The sequence below is a fragment of the Carassius carassius genome, chromosome 36, assembly GCF_963082965.1.
Source record: "Carassius carassius chromosome 36, fCarCar2.1, whole genome shotgun sequence".
Lineage (NCBI taxonomy): Eukaryota > Metazoa > Chordata > Actinopteri > Cypriniformes > Cyprinidae > Carassius > Carassius carassius.
The window spans coordinates 14,393,927-14,419,907 of record NC_081790.1 but is presented as its reverse complement, the minus strand read 5'-3'; the positions used below and the strand labels follow the sequence as shown (position 1 = coordinate 14,419,907).

Here is a 25,981-nt window from a genome sequence, read left to right as displayed (position 1 = left end):
AAATCAAAGCTAAATACACGTAGAAACAGCGCATCCTTGTGGTTTACAAAAAGTGTTCCCGTCGCTTCATATAACCCAGATTGCATGTCTGATGGCAGATGGAGTATTCTGACGACGACTTTTCATACCTTTTATGGACCTTGACGCTGTTATTTACTTGGCAGTCTATGGGACAGTCTCAAGCCTCCAGGTTTTCATCCAAAATATCTTAAATTGTGTTCCGAAGATGAACTAAGCTTTTATGGGTTTGGAACGACATGGGGGGTAAGTGATTAATGACAAATTTTTCATTTTAGGGTGGAGTATCCCTTTCAGACATTTTCAGATGTGTGTCAGAAAAATTCCAGAAAACTGTTTATTGACTTATTAACTATGAGAGCAGTCATTTCAAGTAAATAAGCAAGTTTCAGTTGCTGACTTGTATATGCACTGTTGGATTTCATAACTTACGTCATGCTCACCTTACCTGTCACTTTGAGAGGTGTGGGTGTAGGTTACCTTGAAGTACTTTGGGCACAAGACTGTCAAAGAATCTTTCACAGTGAATGTTGGTCTGTTGGTGGTGTATTATAATTTATAAGTATATTTGAATCACAGGTATCCTCAAATGAGAGCATTAAGATGGGTGATAACAACAACTGATTTATAACCAGTTGTCTAAGATGTACTTTTACCTGAAACTACAATGACCAAGATGTAACTCATTATTTATTCTTCTTTCTTTTTCTGTCCCGTTTTTATAGATCATCTTCTGGAAAGGTTAGTCCAGAAAGTGTCCGCTCCATAGGACCTCCTTCAGAGTCCTCCGAGGATGGGTTACGAGCTAAGAAGTTTCCTCAAAGTCCTGCCAAGGAGAAGGAGCTGTCTTTATACAAGAAGACCAAGAGAGCAATAATCAACAAGAAATATAGCGTCTCTAAGCACGAGGCGGAGGCTACCACGCCAATTGAATTGATCAGTCGTGGCCCAGATGGGCGCTTTGTCATGGAACCTACGGATGTGGAAACTCCAGTTAAGGCACGGCGCATCGAGGGCTTCCCCTTTGTGGAGGAGTCTGACCTGTACCCTGAATTTCGTCAGTCAGATGAGGAGAATGATGATCCGGGGCCCATGCCGCCTATGATGGCTACCCTCAGACCCCATCAGATCTCGCCCATTTCTTCTAGCCAGGAGTCTTACTTGCAGCCCCCAGCCTACAGTCCTCACTTCCAGAGGCCCTTGGAAGGCATGACTCTCATGGAAACCAGTCGACTCCAGGCTACAGGACAGATTCGTGGTGCTCCTCACTTCCGAGCCTTTTCCCATGGCCAGTTCTACAGCTACTTGGGAAGTCCAGGGGAACCTGAGCCTCCACCCCCCTTCTACATGCCAGACACCAGTCCTCTCAGCTCAGTAATGTCTTCTCCTCCTTACCACCTGGAGGGCCCTTTCGGTCATCCCACCATCCCAGAGGAAATCGGTGAGGGAGAGATTCAGCATTATGCTGTCTCTGGCTACACCCTTCCCTTGGCGCACCCCTCCACCTCGCGCTCTCCAGACATCTGGCAGCGATCCGATTTTACCTTTGCCACAATCGAGGGTCCTCACTTTATTTTTCCACCCCCACACCCTTTGCATCTTCATCCGGAACCTCCCCTTCCTCCTCCTCTTGTTCTTCCTCCTAGTGCCCTCCAGCCCTCCGCCCTTCAAGTATCTCCGTACCCTGGTATCCTGCAGCTGGAGGCCCCAAAGAGCCGCCCAGGCAAGTCTCCCAGCAAGGTCAAGCCTCAGGGCCTTCCAGCCAAGCGTTTACCTATGCAAGAGGCACAGAGTCTAGGGCAGCTAAGACACACAAGCCACGGTATGGGTGTACCGGTATTGCCTTACCCTGACCCGGTGTCTCACATGGTTGGCCCAAGCTCGTTTGGAAGTCTGGATATGCGATGGTACGAGCTTACACCCAGGCTTAGCCCAAGGCAGCCCCGCAGGATGGAACCCAGCATGGTAGTTCTCCAGCCATCCCGCCTCTCACCTCTAACTCAGAGCCCTATTAGCTCTCACGAAGGCTCACCGGAGATTGTAGTGCGCCCCAGGCCCCGTCCTAGTGTCATCCAACCCCCGATTCCTCCTGAGATGTCTGAGATCACCCTTCAACCTCCTTCTTCAGCTAGTTTCTCTAGAAGGTCCTCCCCCTCCTCCTCTCCTGCTCAAGGCCAAGGCAGCCAAAGGGCAAGTCCTAGCTACCGGTCCCACATGGCATTTGCCACCTCAGCAGCAAGCTATCCGTCACAGTCCCCTTCACCTCCTGTAGAAAGCAGCAACATTTTCGGGCAGATGCCAACCCAGAGGAGGACTGAGGAGGAGATCCTTCCATCAGAACCCTCTCCACCCCAGTTATCAGCTTCAGGGTAGGTGCACTAGGCCTGTAGGGTGTGGATTGATCTACCATGTACCATCTGGCCTAAGTGTAACATCTAGGAAGACTCTTCAGGAATATTCTCAGTGCAGAAATAACCACACTTTTGATTTTATTCTGAAGCTACAGTTTGCTCTCATGGGCAAAATTATATTTACTGCTTGCCTTAAGCTGGTGTTAGAACTCAAGCTTTCATAGATACACTGCCCCAGATGCCTTGCATTATTTAAAATCATTCAAAGCCATTTTCAACATTGGCAAGTTGTGCTATAGTTTTCTATACCACTGATTCTGCTTTTCATGCCAGACATCCAATTTCATTCATAAGGTCTGTGAAGCACTATAAAGCACTTGTCTTAGATCAAAAGCGAGCGACATTAACCAAATGCTGTTGTGGGGTATCAGATTCCAAGTCAAGATGAATTATTTGCTTCACAGACATGGTGACAGACCTTTTAGGGCTACGTGTCTGGATAAGTTCCATTTTAAGTTGATTAAAATGCAATAACGAAGCCCCTAAAAAGCCTGGAATCAGAGATACACCACTACAGGATCTCAGCCTTTCCATCCACTCTCATGCTTTACCCTGCCTTTCACCCAACAGGAGGAACCCCACATGTGCAATAAAATTGTCCAATCCAAGTCCAAATGAAGCCCACCATTTTGACTAACTCCAGGCTTTTTAGGACGACTCTCAGAATGTATGATGTGGAGGCTGAGGTTGGTGTGTTCGGCACAACAGGGACAGAGCTCTTCTCCTGTTCCAATGTAACCCTGACCGCATGATTGCCTTTTCCACACTTCCCCCTCTCTCCTGCCTCCTGTCACCCAGGTCACCCCAGCTCTGACTGCCAGGGGGAGGCTTGTTGGGCGAATCGTGTTGCAGGGACTGTCTGCTCTCATCTGTTGCAATGTCGCCATCATCTTGAATAGGGCATTTGGTCATTCTTGATGACTCCTCGAGTCTTACCTGCTTTGTTTTTGATTGATCTCAGCTATCTGGGCAGCGTTGTTGTGACCAGGTCCTCTACACCGCAATAGGTAAGGGTTGGATCCATGTCTGAAAGGGGGGGGGCAGCAGGTGGGGCTTTTATTCACCTCGTCCTTTAAAGGGGAATACAAGTCTTTGGGTCTTGCTTTCCTTTTGTTTCATACCAAGTTTACAGAATTTTTTTTAATGTTTATTTTCAGATAACCACATATTTTAGTTCTGCAGTCTTGAATCCTATATGCATTCTGGGCTTAGTATGCATATGTACGCTTCCCAGTTATTGATTAGGAAATCCAGCACATTTCATTTAATCAACACAACCTCATGCTTGAGACGCAATAAAATTAAAATATGTGAAGAACCCAACTTTAATATAGATTTTATGAGAAACCACCATTTAGAAGGTCCTCATGGTAACCTTCATGGTAAACTTGCTGTTTATAAAATAAATGTGCTTTTAAATGAAGGTTTATATTAATGACAACACAAACACTACTTGCAGTGGCTGGGAATTTGAACTCAACCTGGGTCAAGGTGACCATTTTTTTTTTTAGATCGTCTCAAGTAGGAGTTGCATGTTATGCTTCATCTTAGGTAGGTGCTTTTTATTGTTTGAAACCAATTCAAGTGATTTAAAAACCATGAGCCTTGTACAAAACACATTTTATGATAAAATGCTATTTTTTTGTATAATCATGATTTATCTAGTGTACACACAGTGTATTCATAAAACTGCACTTGTTTGGACTGCAGAACACTTTTCTGTTTTCTTCCAAAACAGTTCCTGCACTTCCTTCACAATGGGGAAAGCACTATTGGCACTTTAAGTTGTTGCTTTTACCCAATGAAGTGCTTTTCCAGAGTATTCCCCTTTAAAGTTCTGTTCCATGTGCAAATTGTCATGCATGCCATTGCTAAATATTGCTCTTCAGTTGAAAAACCAACAAATATCTGATTAAATTCTTGTTACATTTGTTGTCCAAGTGCTTTGTTTTATTTTTCATTATGTGACTGTTCCCAAGTAGCCATTTTCCCCTCCCGCCATCTCTCCCCCTGTCAGCATGGTGAAGCCCATTGTAGACAGTATTCATGTCTATGAGCACATTTCTGACAATGCTTTGTCGCTGAGCTGTGATTTTCCCCCTCTACTAATGGCCTTTAATTTCTCTTGGCAGCCTCAGCAGAAGGACGGCCCCTCTATAATGCTATTTCTGTTATTTTATTGTGCCTCATGAGAGCTGTGTATGTTTGTGTGAGCGTGCAAGTGTGTGGGGCAGAGTATGTGGGCTGCCAGTTTAAGTGCCTCCATACTGTATTTGGATGGGAAGACTGTACATACAAAATGAAATGTCTGAGAATGGATTGATAAAGTATTATATATGTATAAATGTTTTCATAAGTAACATTTATAGTACTTTACAGTTTTATTCAAATATGTATTTAAGTATGCTGATCCATTGTAATTACCCCAGTCTATGTCATGATTTTGTTTTTAAACAGATACATAATGTAGCCATTTTGAGGTATTGTATACATTTTAAAAAATTCTTATTTTTCTTGTTGATTTGATTGGAGGGAAATTTCTGAAAAACTTTAAGTATACCTCTCTTTCCACTCAAATAAATGTTTTGCATCATACTTATGATACTAAACTGGACCATGAGTGGTTCAGACCATTTGAGTGTAAGAGATTCATGGGTAATTTAAGTTGCCTGTAGGCCTGCACTAGCAACAGTAACTTAACGAAAGTCCATGTGATCACTACTATGACCAGTTTAAAACACATGGCGAGCCACCGCACTACCCTTCCCCTGTATGATGGCTTTGCCTCTCTTTGCTTCCTGCACAGAAAACATCGAGGTGCACCAAGTGGCTCTGCAGGGTCTGAGAGGATAGAAGCACTAAGATATCAACGAGTGAAAAAAGCCAAGAAAGTCGGTGTCAACAATAACAACTCCAAGACCAGACGAAAGATGGGTAAGGAGCAAGTCACAAGCTACTGTAGTTCATATACTATAGGCCAAAATATTAAGGTAAATTTTTTTCATGAACCTATACTGATCAGTTGTTTTGTTGTAAACAACCAACTTTGGAAGCATGCTTACTGAAATGGAACATTGTAAGTGACTGATTTGGGTCACTTTGTAGCAGCCTTCATGTTGGTAGCATATCTGTGATACCTTAAAATGCTGTCTATGGAGACATTACTTAGTTTTGAAACAGAGCGATAATGTGCATTTTTATTAATTCAACATTTTGAAACAGAGCGATAATGTGCATTTTTATTAATTCAACATATTTATTATGCGTGAGCATCATACATTAAGGGAAAAGGTACACTGTCCTTACAAGTTGTTTAAAATATAGAGTCAATTATGCATTTTATGTTTGTAGGGCACTGAGATGTGAGAAGATAGTGTTGAGAGAAACTCTTCATAACAGTGGTTCTCCACATTGAAGTGCTCTCTATGCCACCTTGAACACTATAAATCCCTTTCCTAGAATATAAGTGGTTACTGGCACTGTACCGATAACGATCTGTGCTGTATATGGCGTTTTAACAAAATTATCCACTTTTATTTACAATTATCCTGAATCATGATAGTTTATGCCATACTTTATGCTCGCATTCTAACATTTCATTATCACTTAGTTTATAGTGTGCAAGAAAAAGAGTTTATACTTGACAAGTGTTTTTTTTTTATCTAAGAATTCAAAGGGTTAGTTTACCTCAAAATGAAAATTATGTCATTAATTACTTTAATTGGAGAGCTATCTGACCCTCCATAGACAGCAACGCAAATGAAATGTTCCCAGACCCAGAAACGTAGTAAATACATCAGTGAAACAGTCCATGTGACATCAGTGGCTCAACTTCAGGTTGGCGATGCTACAAAAATACTTTTTTCTGTGCAAAGAAAACAAAAATAACATAATTTACGCAATCATTCTTCTCCCCCATGTTATGTCTTCCGCCATTTTAAAGAGTATTACAATGCATATGCACACTTTCCCCTAAGCATAAACAACGTTTATTACGCAGATTCATGTGCACGTTTTCCCCCCGAATGTAAACAACGCTGATTACATCCAATACGTTGGATATTCATGGGTACTGTCCAAAATATATTTTTTCGTTTGAAATAAATACAGCCTTGATGAGCACAAGAGACTCCACTAAAAACATTAAAAATCCTACTGACCCCAAACTTTTGAACGTCAGTGGCCAAAATTGTTAGAACACCTGACAGATCTGAAAATATTGACCTTTTTTGCATCCAAAACATGATTTTATTTGAGAATTTCAGATGAAGTGAGTCGTACTGTTTTTATCCACTTTAATATTTGATATGTCCATCTTTTGCAGCAATAATAGCTGCACGTCTCTGGCATAGCGTCAATATATTTCCTGAGAACTTGAACACTAATGTTATCCCATGCCTTCTGCAACTCATGCCAAAGGCTTTCCTTTGAATGTACAATAAATCTGTAAAGTTTATTTTCCAACTCACTCCAAATTTGCTCAATTGGGTTGAGGTCTGGACTTTGAAGGGGAGTCCATCATTTTCAATGTTCCAGCAGATTCCTTCTGTCACAAGTAGGTCTGGCAATAGTTTGTTTCATGGGTATTGTAATGGCCAATTCAACCAAAAAAACAACAACTGAAACCTCTTGAATATTGCTAGTGTTCTGACAATTTCTATTGCTAGTGTTCTGACAATGGCTACCTGTTTGTCCTCATGTGCTCATCAGACTCTCTCTCTGTACAGGTGTGCCCCCCTCTCAGACCCAGCAGCCCCACACCTCTCAGGTCCTCCAGCCAGAAGAAGCTCTCTACCTCCGCAAGAAGAAGAAAAAGTTGACTCGCCAGGACCCGTACGCCCGCTTCTCCGCTCTGCTGTACCGCCGCCCACCCCGAGAAGACCAGAAAGCCATTTTGGCTAGTATGGACACAGCAGATCCAGACCACGCCACTCTCCTCTGAAGTCCCAGAGATTACAGGCCACACTCTGCACAAACTCTGAGCTCCTTCCACCTTTGCTCAGCCAGCCAACGTCTTCACGTCCACACCCGCCTCCAATGGTTTACTCCTCTTCTCTTTTCCGTTACGCTCATTGTATCACAAGAAAATACTCGTGTTCCAAGGTTTTGCTCTAGTCCATTTACCTCAAATTCAGAAGGATCAGTCATCTTGAGCAGATTAAAAAGAATATCTTATATGCCTCAACTTATCTTTGGGATTTAGTGACTCTTATCAGATGGTGCGTCAGATAAGAGCACAGCTGTCAAGCTTCTGTTTCATTCTGCCAACAGTTTCTACCATAGCAGATCACAGGGTTTTCACAGGTATACCTCAAACACACCATTGTCTCAGTGCTGCTATACTGACAAACACAGTAGACGTTAACAATCCAAACATTTGTTTGTATTTTCAAATATGACATTCTACAGGGCAAATTTTGGACATATTAGCAAACAATCCATGAAAAGTGCTATGTACACTACCATTCAAAAGTTTGAGGTCAGTATGATTTTCAAGTGTTTTTGAAAGTAATCTCTAATACTTACCAAGACTGCATTTATTTGATGAAAAATGTAATTACAATTTAAAATAACCGTTTTTATTGTAGTATTTTTTTTATGCAATTTATTCCTGTATTTGCAAAGCTGAATTTTCAGCAGCCATTACGGCAGACTTCAGTGATCTTTCAGAAATCATTTTAGTATGTTGATTTGGTGCTTAAACATTTCTTATTGTTGAAAACAATTGTACCGTTCAACCATTTTTTTTTCACAATTTTTTGATGTTGAAAAGAACAGCATATATTTAAATTAGAAGTCACTTTTGATCATTTTAAATGTATCATGCTAAATAAAAGTATTGATTACCTTTAAAAATATCTTACTGACCCCACATTTTTTAAATGGTAGCATATACATTTTTTAACATACTGTATATTAGCACCATGGCTGTTAGTGATATTACATGATTATGCATGCGTTTGAGATGTTGCAAGCGTTGTCTACTCACACACTAATACTAATACTCCGTCTCCACATTTGAGGAGAAAACAGAAAAAATTTTCTACAAAGCACAAAAATCCATCTGTTAAAGCTACAGTACAGGCAGAGACACAGGCTTGGATGGCAATGGCAACCATTTAAATAAGGGAACATTTCATTCAAATGCCATTTTTGATCAACAAATGTACAGAAGCTGCTATATCCTTTCACACTTTTTGAACACAAACTTGCACTGAAGCAAAACCTTGGTGACTACTGTGAGTGACCTTTTTTTTGTTTACGCCAACCTCGCTTCTCGCGGTTAACGAGCTCTATTCAGAAAGTACTATAGTAATGCCAAAAATACTACAGCTTCCTTAATCAATAAGACTATAAAGTGTACTGTACTGTGAGGAGGATAGGATTTTGTGCCATTATAAACTATAGTATTTTTGTCATCAACATGCGATGCCCCCTTACATAAAACGGCATACATTGGCCTTAATAGGGCTCATTAATGCTTGTTCCTGTTATGTTTGTTTAGTTTAATTTTTTATTTTATTTTATTTTTTCATTTAAGTGACAAAAAAAAATGAAATCTACTGCCTTTTAGGCTATTTTCGAGCCATTTTTTTGTTGTTAAACCAGAAATGGCAACCCAGCGCCTGTCTCTCTCCTCTGTGAAGACCCGTGGGGGAAAATCTCTTTGGGATGAGAGGGCTATTCCCAGCGGCCAAAGGTTTTTATTGTGTTTCTATCATCCAACGGTGCTTCTTTTCTACAGAAAGACATGTATTTTCACTGTCTTAACAGACATACCTGGGCAAATGTACATTTTAGCGTGCTAGCCATTGTCCAAGGGGGGTGTAATGGCCGTCAGACGAGAGGTGGCATGTTCTGTGTCTTATCACTTGTACAGATGTGCAGTCAGCTTGTACATTTGAAAAATGTCTAAACAAATGGCTGATTATTGTACTGTTTCTTCAGCCTGGGAAATAAATTCAAATCGAAAAGCAAGTAAAGGTAAACCTTTGACCTCCAGATCGCAGGTTAAAGGGGGTTATGGGTGCGTGGTTCATGGCTAAGCCCCTCCCAATGGCCAATCACCACATCAAAGGCATTTTAACAGCCTATGTAAGGTGCTATAAAAGTCTTCAGACTGAACTCTGTTAATAATAATCATTAATTTGATCTTCCAGCAGAGAATGGCTGCTGCTTATAGGTGCCATCACATTTCGACAAAATTGGTTTGTTGTCTATTATCAATAGTGTTGCCATATGTGAAGTTACTTTCAAACCAAGAAGCTTTCTGTTAAGGTGCAGTCACATTCAGTGTTGTTCGGACAGTTTTCACGGGGCAAAATGCAGTAATTTTAACAGGAATTTACACGTTTGGTAATTTCGCATTCCCCCACTTTAGATTTCACAGATTTGCCATGTTGACCAACAAAAAGCTATTTGGTTTGAAAGTGACTTCTGCGTGAGCTGTTCTTCATACATTGTTTCATTATTGATGATAGACAATAAATTTAGCCGAAATTTTGCTAATGTGACTGCACATCATATCCTGAACACCTCAGTATTTGATGTTTTAGGATTTCAACACCATCTGTTTGATAAGCCTTAAAGTGCGGTCACATTAACCATTGTTTGGCGAATTTTTGCGAGTCCAGTCACTTTAATGGAAATTCTCATCTTCGGAAATTTTGTGCAAGGACGTAGATTTTGCAATGTGTTTCAAGTTCACCAGGTTCACCACATTGACTGCTTAGTTTAAAAGCGATCTTTTTCTGAGCTGCACTTCGTACATTGCTACTATTGTCAATAAACAATAACACACTTCTCCCTGCAAAATTTTGCAAAAATCTTACTAATGTGACCGTACTTTTTGCTGTCTCATGTGGCGTTTTGAGGGTCATCAAAGATATTGACATTCATACTTGACTAGCAACGGAGCGTTAAATATTAGCAAGTGTGAGTTGGTGGTGAGCATACATGTCAGTTGGAGAAACTACGCTGTTTTCGCAACTGCCATATAGTGAAGATTTTAGTCATTTGTTTGGATGTAACGTTAGCTTATACATGACAGACCAGCGCATCAAGTGCTCCTTTGCAGCTTTTAGGCATCACCAAAGGTCAACCTTTGTGGAAGAGGGGATTGATTGTCAAAGAGTCAGACACCATTTTAAGTTTTTAGCTATTCTGAGCTCAAGGCGTTTTATTTAACATCGCGCCGTGAGACCTGCTCAGATTCTCGAACCGTGATTGAGCTGTCATTTGTATGTTGTGTGAATGACTTCACATTTTGAGCAAAGACTTGATTGTTCACACTTGCAATTTAGTTTTATTTGTAAATCAAATAACCAGATTAGATGAAACCTACTTGCTAAAGTTAGGTATTCTATGTGTGTGTGTGTCAAAACACTGTTTTAAGTAGATAGAGGCGACTGATCATCTCGCTCACTCGAGAGATGTGCTTATCCTAAGTATTTTTGATCCATTTCACTGGCAATTGTCAAAATATGGTGCTTTCTAAAAATATATAACAATTTAATTATCTAAATATTGTGTTCCTTTTTTATTTAAAGCCTTCATACAAGAGAATAATATTGATCCAAAATGCTAGGAATGTACTGTAATATGTAAAAAAAAAAATGTATATAATATAATAGCATATATTGCACAATGTATTATAAAATTTTAGTAATTTTGAATAAATTGGCCAATATATGCACGCAACAGAATATATTGATATAAAACATATTGTCATATTTTGGATTCAGTTTTAATGTTACTTTTTCATGAGGGTTAAAATGCATGAGAGCATTTTTGAGCCAAAAGAGCAATTAACATGTTGTAAATGGTTCAGTCCACTTGCATTTGCTTTCACATTGGATTTGCAACTTGTTTATTTTGTCGGTGAACATTTTTTGGATACCAGTCTAGCTCAGATTGTGCTTTGCAGGGGACTTCTGCTACTGTAGCATCAATCGTTGAACAGATTGGCTAATTCTAGAGCGGCCGGGTAAATGAGCTGTTTGGGGATTTTGAGAGGTAATTAATGCTAACTAGATTCGACTCATGGGCTGTGTAAGATTAGATTAATTGTAACAGATTCTGAAATGAACCTTTATCTTTTTAATACCTTATAGTCACGGTAAAGATACATTCAAGCATTAGTTGGTTTATTTATCATTATACTGTACTGACTTTATATGCCATTTATATCTAAACAGTTATGAAAAGATTCTGTTGCTTTTGACAAAACCTCTCAAGATTAGCATTTTTTCCATTCCAGATCATTCTCTGAGGTGCATATTTTTTAATAAAAAAACATCCTAGCAAATCTCTGTTCCCTTTGTTTTTTTTTTTTTTTAATCATCATCTCATAACCTAGCAGCATGTTTTACTTTCCATCTACTAGTTTTTTTCATGACACGTTCTTTCTTGTGTTTACATCACATTCACAATTATGTTCAGAGCGGACACTTGCTTACCAAAGCAACTTATAAGAAAGTGCACATTTTGCAGAACTGAATATTACTTTATCTTGGAACGAAAGATGCTTTACTCATAGGCAAACCGGTTTTAGCTGGTCTGTTGGTTGTTTAGTTGCAGAAGCTGTTTGGATGCTGATTTATGTCGAAATTGGATCTCTTTGCTTCTAGTCACAGAAAAAGTGCTAAAATGTTTCAAATTAAAGTTATGAAGGTCTAGAGACGTTTTTTGAGAGTCTAACCCTGTTTTATTATATACGCGTTTACAGGAGGCCTTTCTGTGTGAAGTTTGCATGTTCTCCCTGTCTGTGTGGGTTTACCCACAGCCCAAAAAACATCCAGGTTAGGTTAATCGAACATTCTAAATCGTCCCCGGACACATGTGTAAAGACAAGACTTCTGTATGGATTAACTGGTGCTCACCATGAATATAGTCAGATGCTGGATTGGCATTAAGAAAGAAATAAACTATAAATAAACACAGTACACACATGTATCATGTAAACAAAAACTTTTATTTTGGATGGAAGTAATCGCGATTAATCGTTTGACAGCACTAAAACAGAAAAACATAATAAAGAAAAGATTCGTATTTATTACCTTTTTTAGCATGATTTTGGGATTTTGCTGGATGTTACTAAACCGATAATCACAATACGGGTGCAACAAGATATAATATTATTTATTAACTTATATAATGAAATAATATAATGAAATATTATTATTTAATGATTATAATTGTTTATTATATTTATTATTTAATTTCAACAGAGAGGAACATTGCACAAAAAAAAAAAAAAAAATGGCACTTACGTATGCATATTTTTGTCATTAACTCATCTTCATGTTGTACCAGTAAAAAACAGAAGAAGGTATTTTAAAAAATGTTTCTGTTCAGCAGAATCCAAAATTACATCAAACTCCACCCGATTTCATTGTAAAAGCATTTTTCTAAATATAAAAATATATAAAAAACATGAGATGGGTAAATGATGACAGACTTTTTGTTATTAAAATCATAATGTCACCACTTAACAGAGGTAAAAACTAGTTTTTCTTCACCACCCTAAAAGAAATAGTAACATATTTATGATAGTTTGATGAATAGAGCAATGACATGAATTCATGTACACTTTCAAATATAATTGCAAAAAATAATTTTACAAAAGCGCAATGCATTGCACACCCGACACAGCCTTTAATAGTTTTAACAGTCTGAGCAGATGAAATTCAGAGCGCTTTAATCCTTAAAATGACCCTTACTGTGTGTTTATTCATTTCCTTTTGTTTTTATTCATGCCAGTTGCATATATTATGTGTCCATGTACAAATATACAACTCTATTCCGATTATTGATGCCACTAGTGAGTTAACAAACTAACCTATAAGTTAACCTCTCAAAAGATGACCTCTTATAGTACATCAGGGATACAAAAAGCATTTGAATTATCATGCTGCTCATCATTTTGGTACGCAGTCTCAGATCGAGAGGGAAAAAGCATGGAATCAGCACAATGTAGAGGACGAGAGAGTGTGGCGGTCATGTCCTCAAGTGGCACTTAGTGCACCATGAGCCTGCAGGAATCACATAGGGATTTTCAGGACACCAGCTCCACAACAGACACACATACCAGAACTACCACAAGGTGTAAATAAAAAATGCAAGTCATGCAATATCTATTTTTTGTAAATGATAATATGTGATACACTGTGGCTGTTGATGGATGAGTGGTCATAGAGTCATTTTATGGTCTGTCTCACCGGTTTATGGAAACATGTAGCAGGCCTTCACTTTTAGATGTATACTGTAAATATACGGAATAACATAAAAATGTACACATGCTATTAGAATCACAAACCAAAGTGGAAGGTGTTATCAAATTTTTTGTTTTTTGCCATTTTTCCATGTTTCATTGTCATACAGTACAGCTCTGGTTCAAGCAATACAAAATATCAAGACAAAGTGTGGCAACACAATATACAATGAGAGAAAAAACCTATATTAAAGTGACATTTCTGCTCACATTCTCAATGTCAATTCTCATTTCCAAAGGAAGCATGTGCTGAATATTATTTCATAATTAATTCATGCTAATTTTTAGAGAATGTTATCTATGTAAAATGAACTTTATTCTCATTCTCATTACTTTGGCGCATAAAGAAATCTATCATACAACAGAATGACCAGTTACAGAATTTTGCGAGTCAAATCTACCTGCAGAGATAGATTTTATTTATTTATTGTGACGTAGTCCAGCTACAGATCTGTTTGACCAGTCAGCACAAGATCTTGTGTCTGCTGACTAAAACAGCGTTTGATGGTCTGTTGTGAGGGTAGATTGTGTGGAACCTGCAATATAGCAGCACAGTCCAAGATATCCGTATGTATTCTGTATTCTTATAGTCAACAGACTGAACCAGTAGAAATATTTTGACAGTGTACTGTATGTATAAATAACAGATATTTATAGTTACGTAATAAAGGTGAATTGGGGAATCTTTAATTTTGTACTGCGAGAAAAACCGAGAAGATTTGTTCCAATTTAGCCGTCTTGTTTATTGAGAAATACAGTATATGTTCTTTCTGCTGTTAGATGCTCATGGTAGCAAGGTGTGGTCATTAGCAAATAGCAAATGATGCAAACTGCTTTCGTAGTAGGTACGTATTCTATCAATCACCGTAATCTTTTCTAGAGACCTCAGTGTGGTGTGTAAGCAGCCATACCATTGAACATATCATGACTTGGTGCTATTGCTGATCTATTTTGTGGTCCAGACCAGAGATAACTCTGCGCCTCACATTTCTTACCATCTTTCCTGTAGATTTACAGTGTAAATTAGAGAAACCCACACATGAATACCTGAAAAAAAAGTACTTTGTTACCTGAATGTGCTACCAAAAACTAGAGATGAGTTTCAGCATTTAGAATACTAGAACCACATGGCAGTCAGGAAAACCAATTATAAGGTTTTAGAATTTTGGTGCAACATAGTTTTGGCAGTTTACATTCGGTCAGTTTTTTTGGTTTTCAAAAGACATTTTTATTGTTGGCCTTCATTTGTTATTTTATTATAGAGCTGTATTTTATTATTTTCTTGCTTTTTTTGATTGAATAATGATAATAATGACAAGGTTAACCCTTTTGGTAGCTTCAGCATATGTTGTACTGATGTAATATATTTGCACCATTGACAGTGTCTTTTAATTTCATTTGTAGACTCATTTGCAGATTTTCACATAACAATACAACCTAGTTCAGAGTCAATTGACATTAATATTCCATTACTTTCCACTGATGTAGCTTTCAATACACTCTCAACATTTGCCTGCACAGAAACTAAAATTAATTAAACATCAAATTGTAATTTGAGATCATAAACAATACCAGGATTTTATAGTGTGTCTTTGTTATAAAATATTTTCTTTGCAGAATGTTTGCTTTATATATAGTTGATCCCCCAAAAATATAAAATTGTCATCATTTCCTCAAATTCATGTTGTTGCTACAAATGACTAATGATGTTTGAGAACTGATAATCTATGATGTGTATAAAGGACACAATTTTCATTTTTATTATATATTACTGGATGAATGTTATCTGACATGTTGAACAACACATTACGGAATGTGCTCATCCACTTTGTTCTGTATAATTTAATTTCATTTGCATTGTTGTCACTGGTGTCCAATAGTTTTGCTTTATTGTTTTGATGTGCTTTCATGTTTCAGATAAATGAAATTTGAAGCGGCACCCATAGGGTTAACTCTGTTACCTCTCTTGTACAGTGCTCTTATTAATTGCACCGTTCTGTAATGATTGCCCTTACATTATGAGTTTCAATCAATACTTTGAGTGCTACGGTTTTTCATTCTCCAGTAGCTCTAAAGTGACTAACAGCCACATAACCTCAGACACAGTGGAGCAAGAAAAATATGCCGTTTGTTTAAAAAAAAAGAGAATTAGAATTGCTTTATTCATCAAGACTAAGGTTATAGATTTTACATGTATAGTTCAGATAGAATAGATACACATGGAGCTGCCAAGTATATAAATAAAGAAAAAATATATAATAATAACTAGTAAAAAAAAAAAAAAAAAGACTACAGTAGTAGATACTGACCTCACTCTCAACCCTTCAGTTCACATCACTCAGTACTGGTACAGCTCATTGACATTTTCAGATGCTAGACTCATGTAATTTTTTCCCTGCTTCAAAAATGTTTTGTATTTTGATATAATAAAAGAGACAAGAAAATGACAGTATACTTGTGTGAGCTTGCTTATATATCTAAAAGACGGGGGTATATTATTTCTTTATACTATACCTGTTACATTTTTGGGGTTTAATAAAAAAAATGTCAACAATAATAGAAGCAAAAAGGCAAGACAAAGGTAAAACAATATACAGATGATAAGCTATCAGTCAGAGTATAAAGATATAGCTTGGGATTTTTAAATATTTTTGCTTATTTTAAGTTGGTAATTTTAACAATACCAGTTAAATAGAACAGAAACATTTAATGTATGCCTAACCTGATGTGCAAATATGATTATTTGATATGTTCTGTCTGATTATGGTGACAGTTCAGTAGATGGAGCTGAAGATCAGTTCTAAAGCATTTGTACACCAAATTCATTGATTCATTAAAGTTAATTCTAGATTTGTAATTATTTATAATAAATATTCAACAAATTATTTATGTATCTGATATTTCTTTCAGGTTTGTTGCCTGTTTAGTCCCAATACCCAAGAATCAGTGATTTGTGTGTTAAATTTGCTCCTTGTTTCAGCTGCCAGTGTAATTCATTTTGTTTCTGTTACAATCATGATTTACACTTACTGCATAATATTGCATTATAGGACCAATGTAGGCTATATGAAGACTTGTATAATTAACAGGCTACTATAACTGTAAGGGCCCGACCGAGATTATGTGTCAGTATTTAGAGAAAATGAGCACAGTACGACAATTTCACCATGTTAAAACGCCATACATCCAGCCCTAACAAGAAATACTCACAAAAAGGGAAATAATGAATGATATTGCCCTGACAATATAATTTGGACTTCTGCGCCAATCGCACTCATGTGGTCACGGTGACGCGCATGGGACAGCACTGCGCGCTCACGGTTTTGAATGTTGAACCGAAGTCTCCTGTGGCAAGCGGCGACGGGACGCGTGGACAGCAAACATCTCTTCATTTATTCGCAAACATTAACATGGAAGGCAGATATGTGACAGATCTAATTACGTATTCAGTCCTATTTTTGTAAAGTTCAGTCAGCAACGTCGCGCGAACAGCTGGTTGGTTGTAGCTAGCAGCAAAGCTAGCTCGACAAACCCCTTTCCCCACTAGAAGATTTTTTTAATGAACCATTTCATCTCTCTAAAGTGCAGTTCTCTGCAGCACAATCCTGTTTCTTGTGGACTTTGTGCTCTTTCTCGTTTAAATCTCTTTAATTTCACGATGCGACTCTCTGGCACCGGGGTTCTCATCTGGCTCGTTGCTGCGGTCTTCGTGGATCACTGAAGAGAGCGGTGCTGAGCCCCACTGACACCCCAATATTCATTTCCTCAACTATTTACAGTATTCTACAACCGGTAAGTACATAAACATAGCTGTTTACCGTTATATTTATTCATAACTTACTTGTGAAACGCCTGCACGAGCGGGGAAAGTGGAGCGGCTTGAATATGCGTGCGCGCGCACGTGCTCTCCTATAATAAACTCCACTAAATAGCTGTACATTAAATAGCTCATGTTTACAGGGTGGTTTTATCTGGAATTTCCCCTATTAAGTGTCAATATACTGGTGTGCATTGGACGTAGGAATCGATAAGGTTGTAATATTTTAAACTGTCTCTGGGAGGTGGGCTGTTTATTCCGTATCCTAATTTTAAGGGTGCTTAAACTTAGCCGCGTAAGACCTTCGATAGATGCTATCGTTAAATCACCCGGTAAGATGAAATATTCAAAGAAACAAAGCCAATAAACGAATTGCCTTTCATAAAGACAGTACGTTTCTTGTTTCATACAATAAGATGCCAGCAAATATGATCACTCATGACAGGGACCCACATCTTAAAATGTAAAAGGCAGCTATATTGTTTCTTTTATAAAAATCTAAATTACACTGTAAAAAAATATCTAAAATAATATAGAGAAAATGTTTGTAGTTTTGAATATTACATTCGTTTCAACACAGCTCTGTATATTTATAGTGCTGTATGTATTATATATTTTTTATCTATTTATACAAATCAGAGATACACACAGATGTGTGTGTTTATGTGTATATATATTTACACTTGTTCTCTGAACATTTCCACAGGCTTTTCTTGCAGCAAGATCCCAGTTTAAAAACCTTTGGTCTATTCAAATGAGAATACGTGTGCCCTTACATTCAGAGCTTGCTTTTCTTTTTGCACTCACAAATCAATATTTTCAACAGTATACAGGTGCTAGAAAGTGAAAAATGCCCTCCTCTACTTTGCTTTAGAAAAATTATGTGAATCCTGAATTGTATTACAGTCTCTCAAAGATTCCCAGACTTGACTTAAGCTTGTAGAGTCAGCTGGAGGTATCCGTGTGCATAATAAAGCAGCTCTGTGCTCTTGGTGCCGCTCAAAATATTGATTTTGGTGATAAAATTACAGCAATATGTATAGCTTGTGTTAAGATACAGGTTTCATTAATTTTATTTTTCTGCACTCATTCTAAGGGCAGCCACTTCCAGTCTGGTCTGATACTCTTAAAGGGATAGTCCACCGGGAAATAAAACCTGTGTCATCATTTGCTCACCCTCATGTTGTCATGTAGTCACAAAGCATTGTTTATAGGGCTGTCGCGGTTAAGAAATTTCCCCTGCGGTTATTATGGGTGGCTCAATAGCGCGATATGCGGTATTACCGCCGTTTTTTTTTTTTTTTTTTTTAACATACCTAATTTATCCTGATTTTGCTGCATACAAAGCTCTATCGTTGAGTTATGTAGCATATATTGTTGCTTTTTTTAACTGACAGAGACGTTTTAAAATATTTTTATTTATTGTTAAATGCCAAACAGCAACAAGAACATGCGTTTTCCAATAATTTTTTTTTTTTTAAGAAATCAAGTTCTAACATGTATTACATGTATGTGCGCGCGACTTTGGACAGCAGCGGAAATCTAGACTGATTATCGCGTCACCACTGGCCCACCAGGACAGTGGATTCGCGCTGGAGTCGATGCACTCCTCATGCAGATAGCGTGTGTGAGCTCGTTATCTGCTCACGCTCTCTTGGGTATGGGCACTGATGCAGAGGTTGTCCGTGACTTCAGCAGGTATGCCTGTTACTTTCACGGCTGTATTTTACAGATTTCGCAAAGGCTTCAGCTACTCCTAACTGTCGGCCGGTCTCAGCTGTTCTTTTTGATGTTGCTGTGCGATCTGATGCTTGAGGGGGCAGCTGCGCTGGATGACAGGGGACACTCTAAAACGCTTAACATGGCTTAATGTACTAAGACAGTGATATTAACAGACCAAACTCACTAAAAATCATACTAATAAAGTATACTATCTATAAAAAATCAGATGAGCCCTGAATATGAATGCAACTCGTTTAATAACATGTTAAGCCTTTTCCTCCCATAGAAAACCGTTATAAGAAAACGCTTAATGTGGCTTAATGTACTAAGACAGTGATTTTTAAAAACCAAACTCACTAAACATTATACTAATAAAGTAGTATACAATGTACAAAAAACAAAACAAAAAAACAGATGATCCCCGAAATATGAATGCAAGTCGTTTAATAACACGTTAAGCCTTATGATGGTTTTCTATGAGTGGAAAAGGCTTAACGTGTTATTAAACGCGTTGAATTCATATTCAGGGATCATCTGATTTTTTGTAGATAATATACTTTATTAATATGATGTTTAGTGAGTTTGGTCTGTTAATATCACTGTATTGGTACATTAAACCACATTAAGCGTTTTTCCCGTTAAGCGTTTTAGAATGTCCCGATGACCTCAAATTAGATGTATTGCAATGTCACACGAACATTTTTTGCAGCACATTTTGCATATCTGGGCTCCTCAATGCAGTGTAGTCTGGGCTCCTCCTGTAAATGTAGTCATACACTCTTAAAAATAAAGTTGCTTCACGATGCCCTAGAATTTTTTTTTGTCTAAATGGTTTTATAAAGAACCTTTAACATCTGAAGAACGTTTACATTTCAAAAAAAGATTCTTTGTGGCGAAAGAAGGTTCTTCAGATTATAAAAAGTTGAGAAAGGGATGTTTCTTTGACTGAATGGTTCTTTGTGGAACCCAAAATGTTTCTGTGAAGAACCTTTTAAGCACCTTTTAAGTGTATTTCTTTCACACTTTCAGTCTGATTTTCTCAATTAGTAAAATGCAATTAGTGAACAGCAATACGTTTTGGAAGAACAATCAGTAAAAAAGGCAATACATGCGAACTTTGAAGTTATAACATGTAAATACATAGGCCTAGTCGCCAGTCATGAGCTCAGCAAAAACGTCACTCGCAATTTAAGAATTTTTGTCGCAAATGCGACGGGTTTAATAGCAGTTTGAAACCCTGCCCTGATTAAGACTCTACCATATACTGTAAACTGAGATTTTTGATTACCTTAAACTAGCTAAATCTGGAAGTAAACTGAAAAATTTACCTTAATTGAATTAACGTGGCGTATTCCTATTATGTGGCCAGCATCATCTGATTCAAATATTATGCTAATTAACAGTGAGCGGTGGTTTCAGACATTACAGTGCTTCACTCGCACTGTCTCTTATTCTGCCTGAAAGAATGAAAAGACCGAGCTGAAGGTGGAGCGATTCGACCAATCAGATGAAAGGAGCGCTTCAGCGCCGCCCACATGTGCGAATGAAATATTGAAGCCATAAACCGAAATGATCAAAACGTACACGGACCAACGGTCTTGTCCATGTTCTCTCACTTGAATCCTCTTCTTGAGATCTGAGTCTCTGACCTTCTGCAAGCCCCGCCTTGTTCACGCAGTGATTGACATGGCGGGAGGGGGCGGACACGTGATCGGCTCGGAATGCATTTTCAATGTGCACATTGAATTTTGCTACATTCATTGCGGGACACTGAGATTCAGTGTCTTGACTGTGAGTGTTAATGCATTTAAGAAAAATAGCATTTAAATGATAATTTTGCCACAGTTTTTGCTTGAACATGTTATACATATCTAATAATTTCTGTAATACATTTTCATTTTAATTTTGCAACTTTATAAAGCGTTAAAATTATTATTCATTTTACATATTAAAACTGGTGTATGAAATGCCAAATGAAAATTATGTAATTTAATTTTCATTTTCATTTTGCACCAAACGTTGCACAAATGTATTGGAAAATGTAAATGTAAATACAGAAATGCATTGCCATTTTACATATTGCATTGTCATTTTGCATATTACATTGCAAATTGAATATCGCTACCCATATGCTTCCATACAGGACAGGACACCCAGAGAGTGACCCCGTTGCACTATTTAGTGGAAAAACACCAACTCAGCTCAACCATTCAATTAAGACACGCAAAAGCGAGAGAGCGCGAGAGCGCGAGAGAGAGCGAGAGCGCGCGAGAGAGAGCGCGCGCGAGAGAGAGAGCGCGCGGGAGAGAGAGAGCGCGCGGGAGAGAGAGAGCGCGCGGGAGAGAGAGAGAGAGAGAGAGAGAGAGAGAGGGAGAGAGAGGGAGAGAGAGAGAGAGAGAGCGAGCGCGTGCGGGAGAGAGAGAGAGAGAGAGAGAGAGAGCGCGCGCGGGAGAGAGTGAGAGAGAGAGAGAGCGCGCGGGAGAGAGAGAGAGAGAGAGAGAGCGCGCGCGAGAGAGAGAGAGAGAGAGAGAGAGAGAGAGAGAGAGAGAGAGAGAGAGAGAGAGAGAGAGAGAGAGAGGCTTAACATGACTTTATTATTACCTTAACTTTTGCCAAATACCAGATTTCTTATCAGATCATATAATGCAAAAAAATCACCAAAAATAAATATACAATGAAAAATATACACAAATAACAGTTATCCTTCAAACATCTTTAAAATTTGAAATACAAAATGCCATCCAAAACCTCACACAAAACTCCTTCCGCGGACCATGTTTCGGCGAACCTTTGAATATCATTAATCAAATTAAAATATGTATATTCAATTTTAATTCTAGCAGTCACCATGCCTTTAAAAGCATTTTCTGCATCTACTGTACCTATACCCAATAACTTATTTTTTCGAGTCTTCCAAATTGCCATTTTGGCCATACCCAACAAAAAATTTAATATGCATATTTTTCTTCTCTCATGAGATGTATATTTAGGACCACTTATAAAATCCTGGTTGGAAAATTCTTTCCCAAAACATTCAAACAAACCCTTTAAAATAATAAAAAGACTGCCTAACCTCACACAATGAATAAATAAGTGATCAACTGTCTCTTCAATCCCACAAAAAGGACATTCCCTCCCCACTGCTGGATTCAGGTGTGCCACGTGTCTGTTTGTAACTATATCACCATGAATGAGTCTCCACTGTAGGTCTGCTGTACGCTTCTCTATGGAAGGTTTGTACAGAGACCTCCAGGATCCTTTAAAGTCTGGTCCAAACACTTCTGTCCACCTCCCCGCTCGTACTTGTTTTCTGATGGGCAACTATAACACAAGTAAAGTAGATCGCTTTTTTACTCGTTTCACGAAACTGTCCCATCTCCGGGGTCTTAAAAGTTAATATTGTGTCAGTTTCAGCTTTGCAGCTGCAGATACACTTATAAATGGAAACTGATCGTTTCTCCTCCAATCTTGAGCTGGTTGAGTTTCCAGTGCCTCCCTGCAGGCTCCAGGCAATGCTCTCTGCACCTCCTCTAGCACCTGCTGCAGAAGACGGAGAGATCGTAGACCCATCTCATGCTGTAGTGCTGCAGCCGTCTTCCATCCGTTGAGGTCTCTCAGGTCTCCTATACTCTTGAGTCCAGCTCTCGCCAGGCAGTTCTTCAAGCTCCCCGATGACAGTGTTCTTGTTTGTATCAGTGGGTTATAAAACAATGGTTCTCCCATAATCCACTCCTTTGGTTCTGAAAGATCTCTGTTGATGTTAAAGTTATCAAGCCAGGCTCTCAGCATTGTCTGATAAAAACGGGTTACATTACTCAAGTCCAACTCCTTAAGACTCAGTAAAAACAACTGTTTCTCGTAACCAAGACCAGATGCTGTCCTTAAAATAGCACAAGCAACACGAATCCATCCTAGATCTTCTTCATATATTATTCTCTGTGCTGTTTGCAGTCTAAAAGTCATGATCCTGCTTCTGATGTCTATCAAGGCTTGTCCTCAAACACAATACGTCCTGGAACACAATACGTTTGCTCATTCCTCACTATAATGCTCAAAAACTTCTTCAATCTATTTGCTAAACATTTAGACAGTATTTTGTAGTCTTGGCACATTAAAGAGACAGGGCGCCAGTTTTTCAACAACCCTAAATCACCAGTCTTAGGCAAAAGTGATAGTACTGCTCTTTGACAACTGCTGGGTAAAATACCTTTTTCAAAACATTCACAAATTACATTGTAAAAGTCCTCTCCTAAAATGTCCCAAAATGATTTGTAAAATTCAGCAGGCAGACCATCTACTCCCGGGGACCGTCCTGTGGATAGCTGCTTTACGGCCTCTGAAAGTTTCTCATATGAAATCAATTTATCCAGAGTTTTTCTGTCCTCAGGTTTTAAGATAGGCAGTCCTTTTAATAACTGATCCATACTCTCTCAAGATCACAGTCTTTGTGCCCGAAAAGTTCAGCATAAAAGTCCACTGCAATTTTCCTCATTTCGATAGGATTTGATGTTAATGTGACATTGTCCTTCCGAAGGTAAAACATATTTTTTCTCTTTACTACTTTATGTTCCAAGTTAAAAAAGAACTTTGTAGGGGCATCAATTTCCTTAATGGAAGATATCCTTGCTCTGATTAAGGCACCTTTTACTCTTTCCTCTAACAGTGTTTTCAACTCCAATCTCTTTTTCTTTAAATCCGTAGTCATGCCCGAAACATTCAAATCAATTACATTTTCTATTTCATTAATATCTTTTTCCAAACTCTCAATATTTCTCTTTACAATCACAGTATTATTATAAGAAAACTGCTGACAAAAAATCTTAATCAATTTTTGCCTATCATGTGTTCCCGGGGAATTGAACCCCCAACCTGGCGCTTAATAGTGCAATGCTCTACCAACTGAGCTACAGGAACACAGAAAAAGTTCCTGGTACAAATGTTCCATGTAATTTCGGTGGAAACGCGGCATACGTTTATACGTGAAATTCTGGAGGGGATGTCGGATGTTGTAATGTTATGACAATGATGTGTGCCATTAATCGATCGATGTACTGTAACATGTAAAACGGGAACATGAAAGGAACATTCTAAAAGCAACTAATGTAAACACCCTAATCATAATATTATCTTACTTAGAATAAGGTAAATAATTTTGATTACTGTTGTCCATGGAAATGTAGTCAGTGTCATACATTCTCTTCAACTTTGATAACAAGCAATAACACATTCATTTTTTTTTAATGCCACAATGTCTATAATTTTAGATACGGTGAAGATTAGCATCCAAACTAATAACAGCCAATGTGCTTGTACACGTTGCACATTGCCTGGATGTGATTGGACTGAATTATTATTGTGTAAACCCGCCGGGACCAAAGCAACCACTTCATAGAAGAGCTCTCATATTGAATTCATTTTTGTAACGCACTGTTGAAGCATTTCTTTCCCAAAAGGCATGAGATCAAAGTCTGATTTCATTAGTTCATCTATTCTTTAACTCCGATAGGCAGTTTGGGATAAGATATTGATATCTGACCTGCATAACTAGTGAAGACATTCCCTGCATGAATACAAATTTGTAAGGTCATTACAAAATGTGCTGCATGTATTACTCTTGTTGGAGAAATGGAAAGGTTTGGAATGTTTCCATCCAGACATGTGATTAGTCTTCCTGTTAGATGTTTGTGTTAGGAGCAATGCATCACTGTAGAAGATGGGAAGTGTGTTATTACAAGTTTGTTGGCTTTTTAATGCCTGTGACTTCACGTTTCCTCCCTCCTTTCTTTTTTCATATTTGCAGATGTCATTTAGTCTTTTGATTAAAGAACAGCATCCCATTTGATTAACATTCAGCCATTCATAAATGTTTGTCATGAGCTAAAATGAATGTTCAGAAAAAAAGCCAGCAGGTTTAGGTTTTCTGTAATATCCTCAGACCATTTTAAATGGCAATGAATCTCTCAGTAGACTATGCTTAATTTGTGTTGGTAAAAATGGCATATGTGATTCAAGATGCAGTGTCAGCCACATCAGAATGATACGGCGTGTGTTGTAAAATTAGTGTTTGATTCTCTCCAGTAGCCATCTGTTTTCCTTATGTGGAGGGGTTTGCATTTTTTCATGTGTACTTGGTGAATGCCTTCAGGTCATCACACTGCTCTGCAAAATGAGGAAAGAGTTTAAATATTTGCATTGAAATATCAAAGGGTCTGTGTTTCTTCATATTTTTCTCTATCTTCACATACATTAGTGGCTGATAATGTGAGTTTGAGTTAATGGCCTTGAATTTCTGGATGAGAACAGCGTTTGCTTTGTAAGTCTATGCAAACACATGCAAAACAGTATGACATAAGGCAGTGCTGTTCAGACAGCCATTGTGGGGAGGTAGATATTTTACAAACCTTTCTCTCTGTGGCTTTACTAATGTGATCCACCTCTCTGGAACAAACAGTAGTTTCTTTTAGATAGGAATTCATTGATAGTTTCAGTTGAATGGGCATGTTGTCTTAGAAAGCAAGGCTAATGCAAAGTTAGCCCACTTCTACAAGACTTAAATTCCATTTAGGGTATTCTGACATAGTTGTGGAAGTTTGGCTAAGAAATCTGGATTGTGTAGTGAAGACTGTTAAACATGTTCCAGACACCAGACCTTTTTGTACTAAAATATTGTTCTTTGTAACAACTAACCAATTAGTTCTGCTTGAATTGTACAGGGCTCTCTGCTCGGTCACGGTCAGATGT

The 25,981-nt window shown here is 38.2% G+C and overlaps 2 protein-coding genes across 4 annotated transcripts in view; both read left to right on the top strand.

The window, feature by feature from the left end:
• Positions 1 to 7,907, top strand: part of igsf9bb (immunoglobulin superfamily, member 9Bb) — a 101,934-nt gene extending 94,027 nt beyond the window's left edge. For both annotated transcript variants that reach the window (XM_059526395.1, XM_059526394.1), the window contains exons 18-20: positions 744 to 2,387; positions 5,236 to 5,363; positions 7,157 to 7,907. In XM_059526395.1, the coding sequence (XP_059382378.1) occupies positions 744 to 2,387; positions 5,236 to 5,363; positions 7,157 to 7,371 (1,987 nt within the window). In that variant the 3' untranslated portion in view covers positions 7,372 to 7,907. The remainder of the gene's footprint in view (positions 1 to 743; positions 2,388 to 5,235; positions 5,364 to 7,156) is intronic.
• Positions 7,908 to 17,001: 9,094 nt separating this feature from the next.
• The window catches only part of LOC132117233 (rho GTPase-activating protein 32-like), a 118,861-nt gene continuing 109,881 nt past the window's right edge, over positions 17,002 to 25,981 (top strand). For both annotated transcript variants that reach the window (XM_059526390.1, XM_059526391.1), the window contains exon 1: positions 17,002 to 17,493. The gene's annotated coding sequence lies outside the window, so the exon portion shown is untranslated. The remainder of the gene's footprint in view (positions 17,494 to 25,981) is intronic.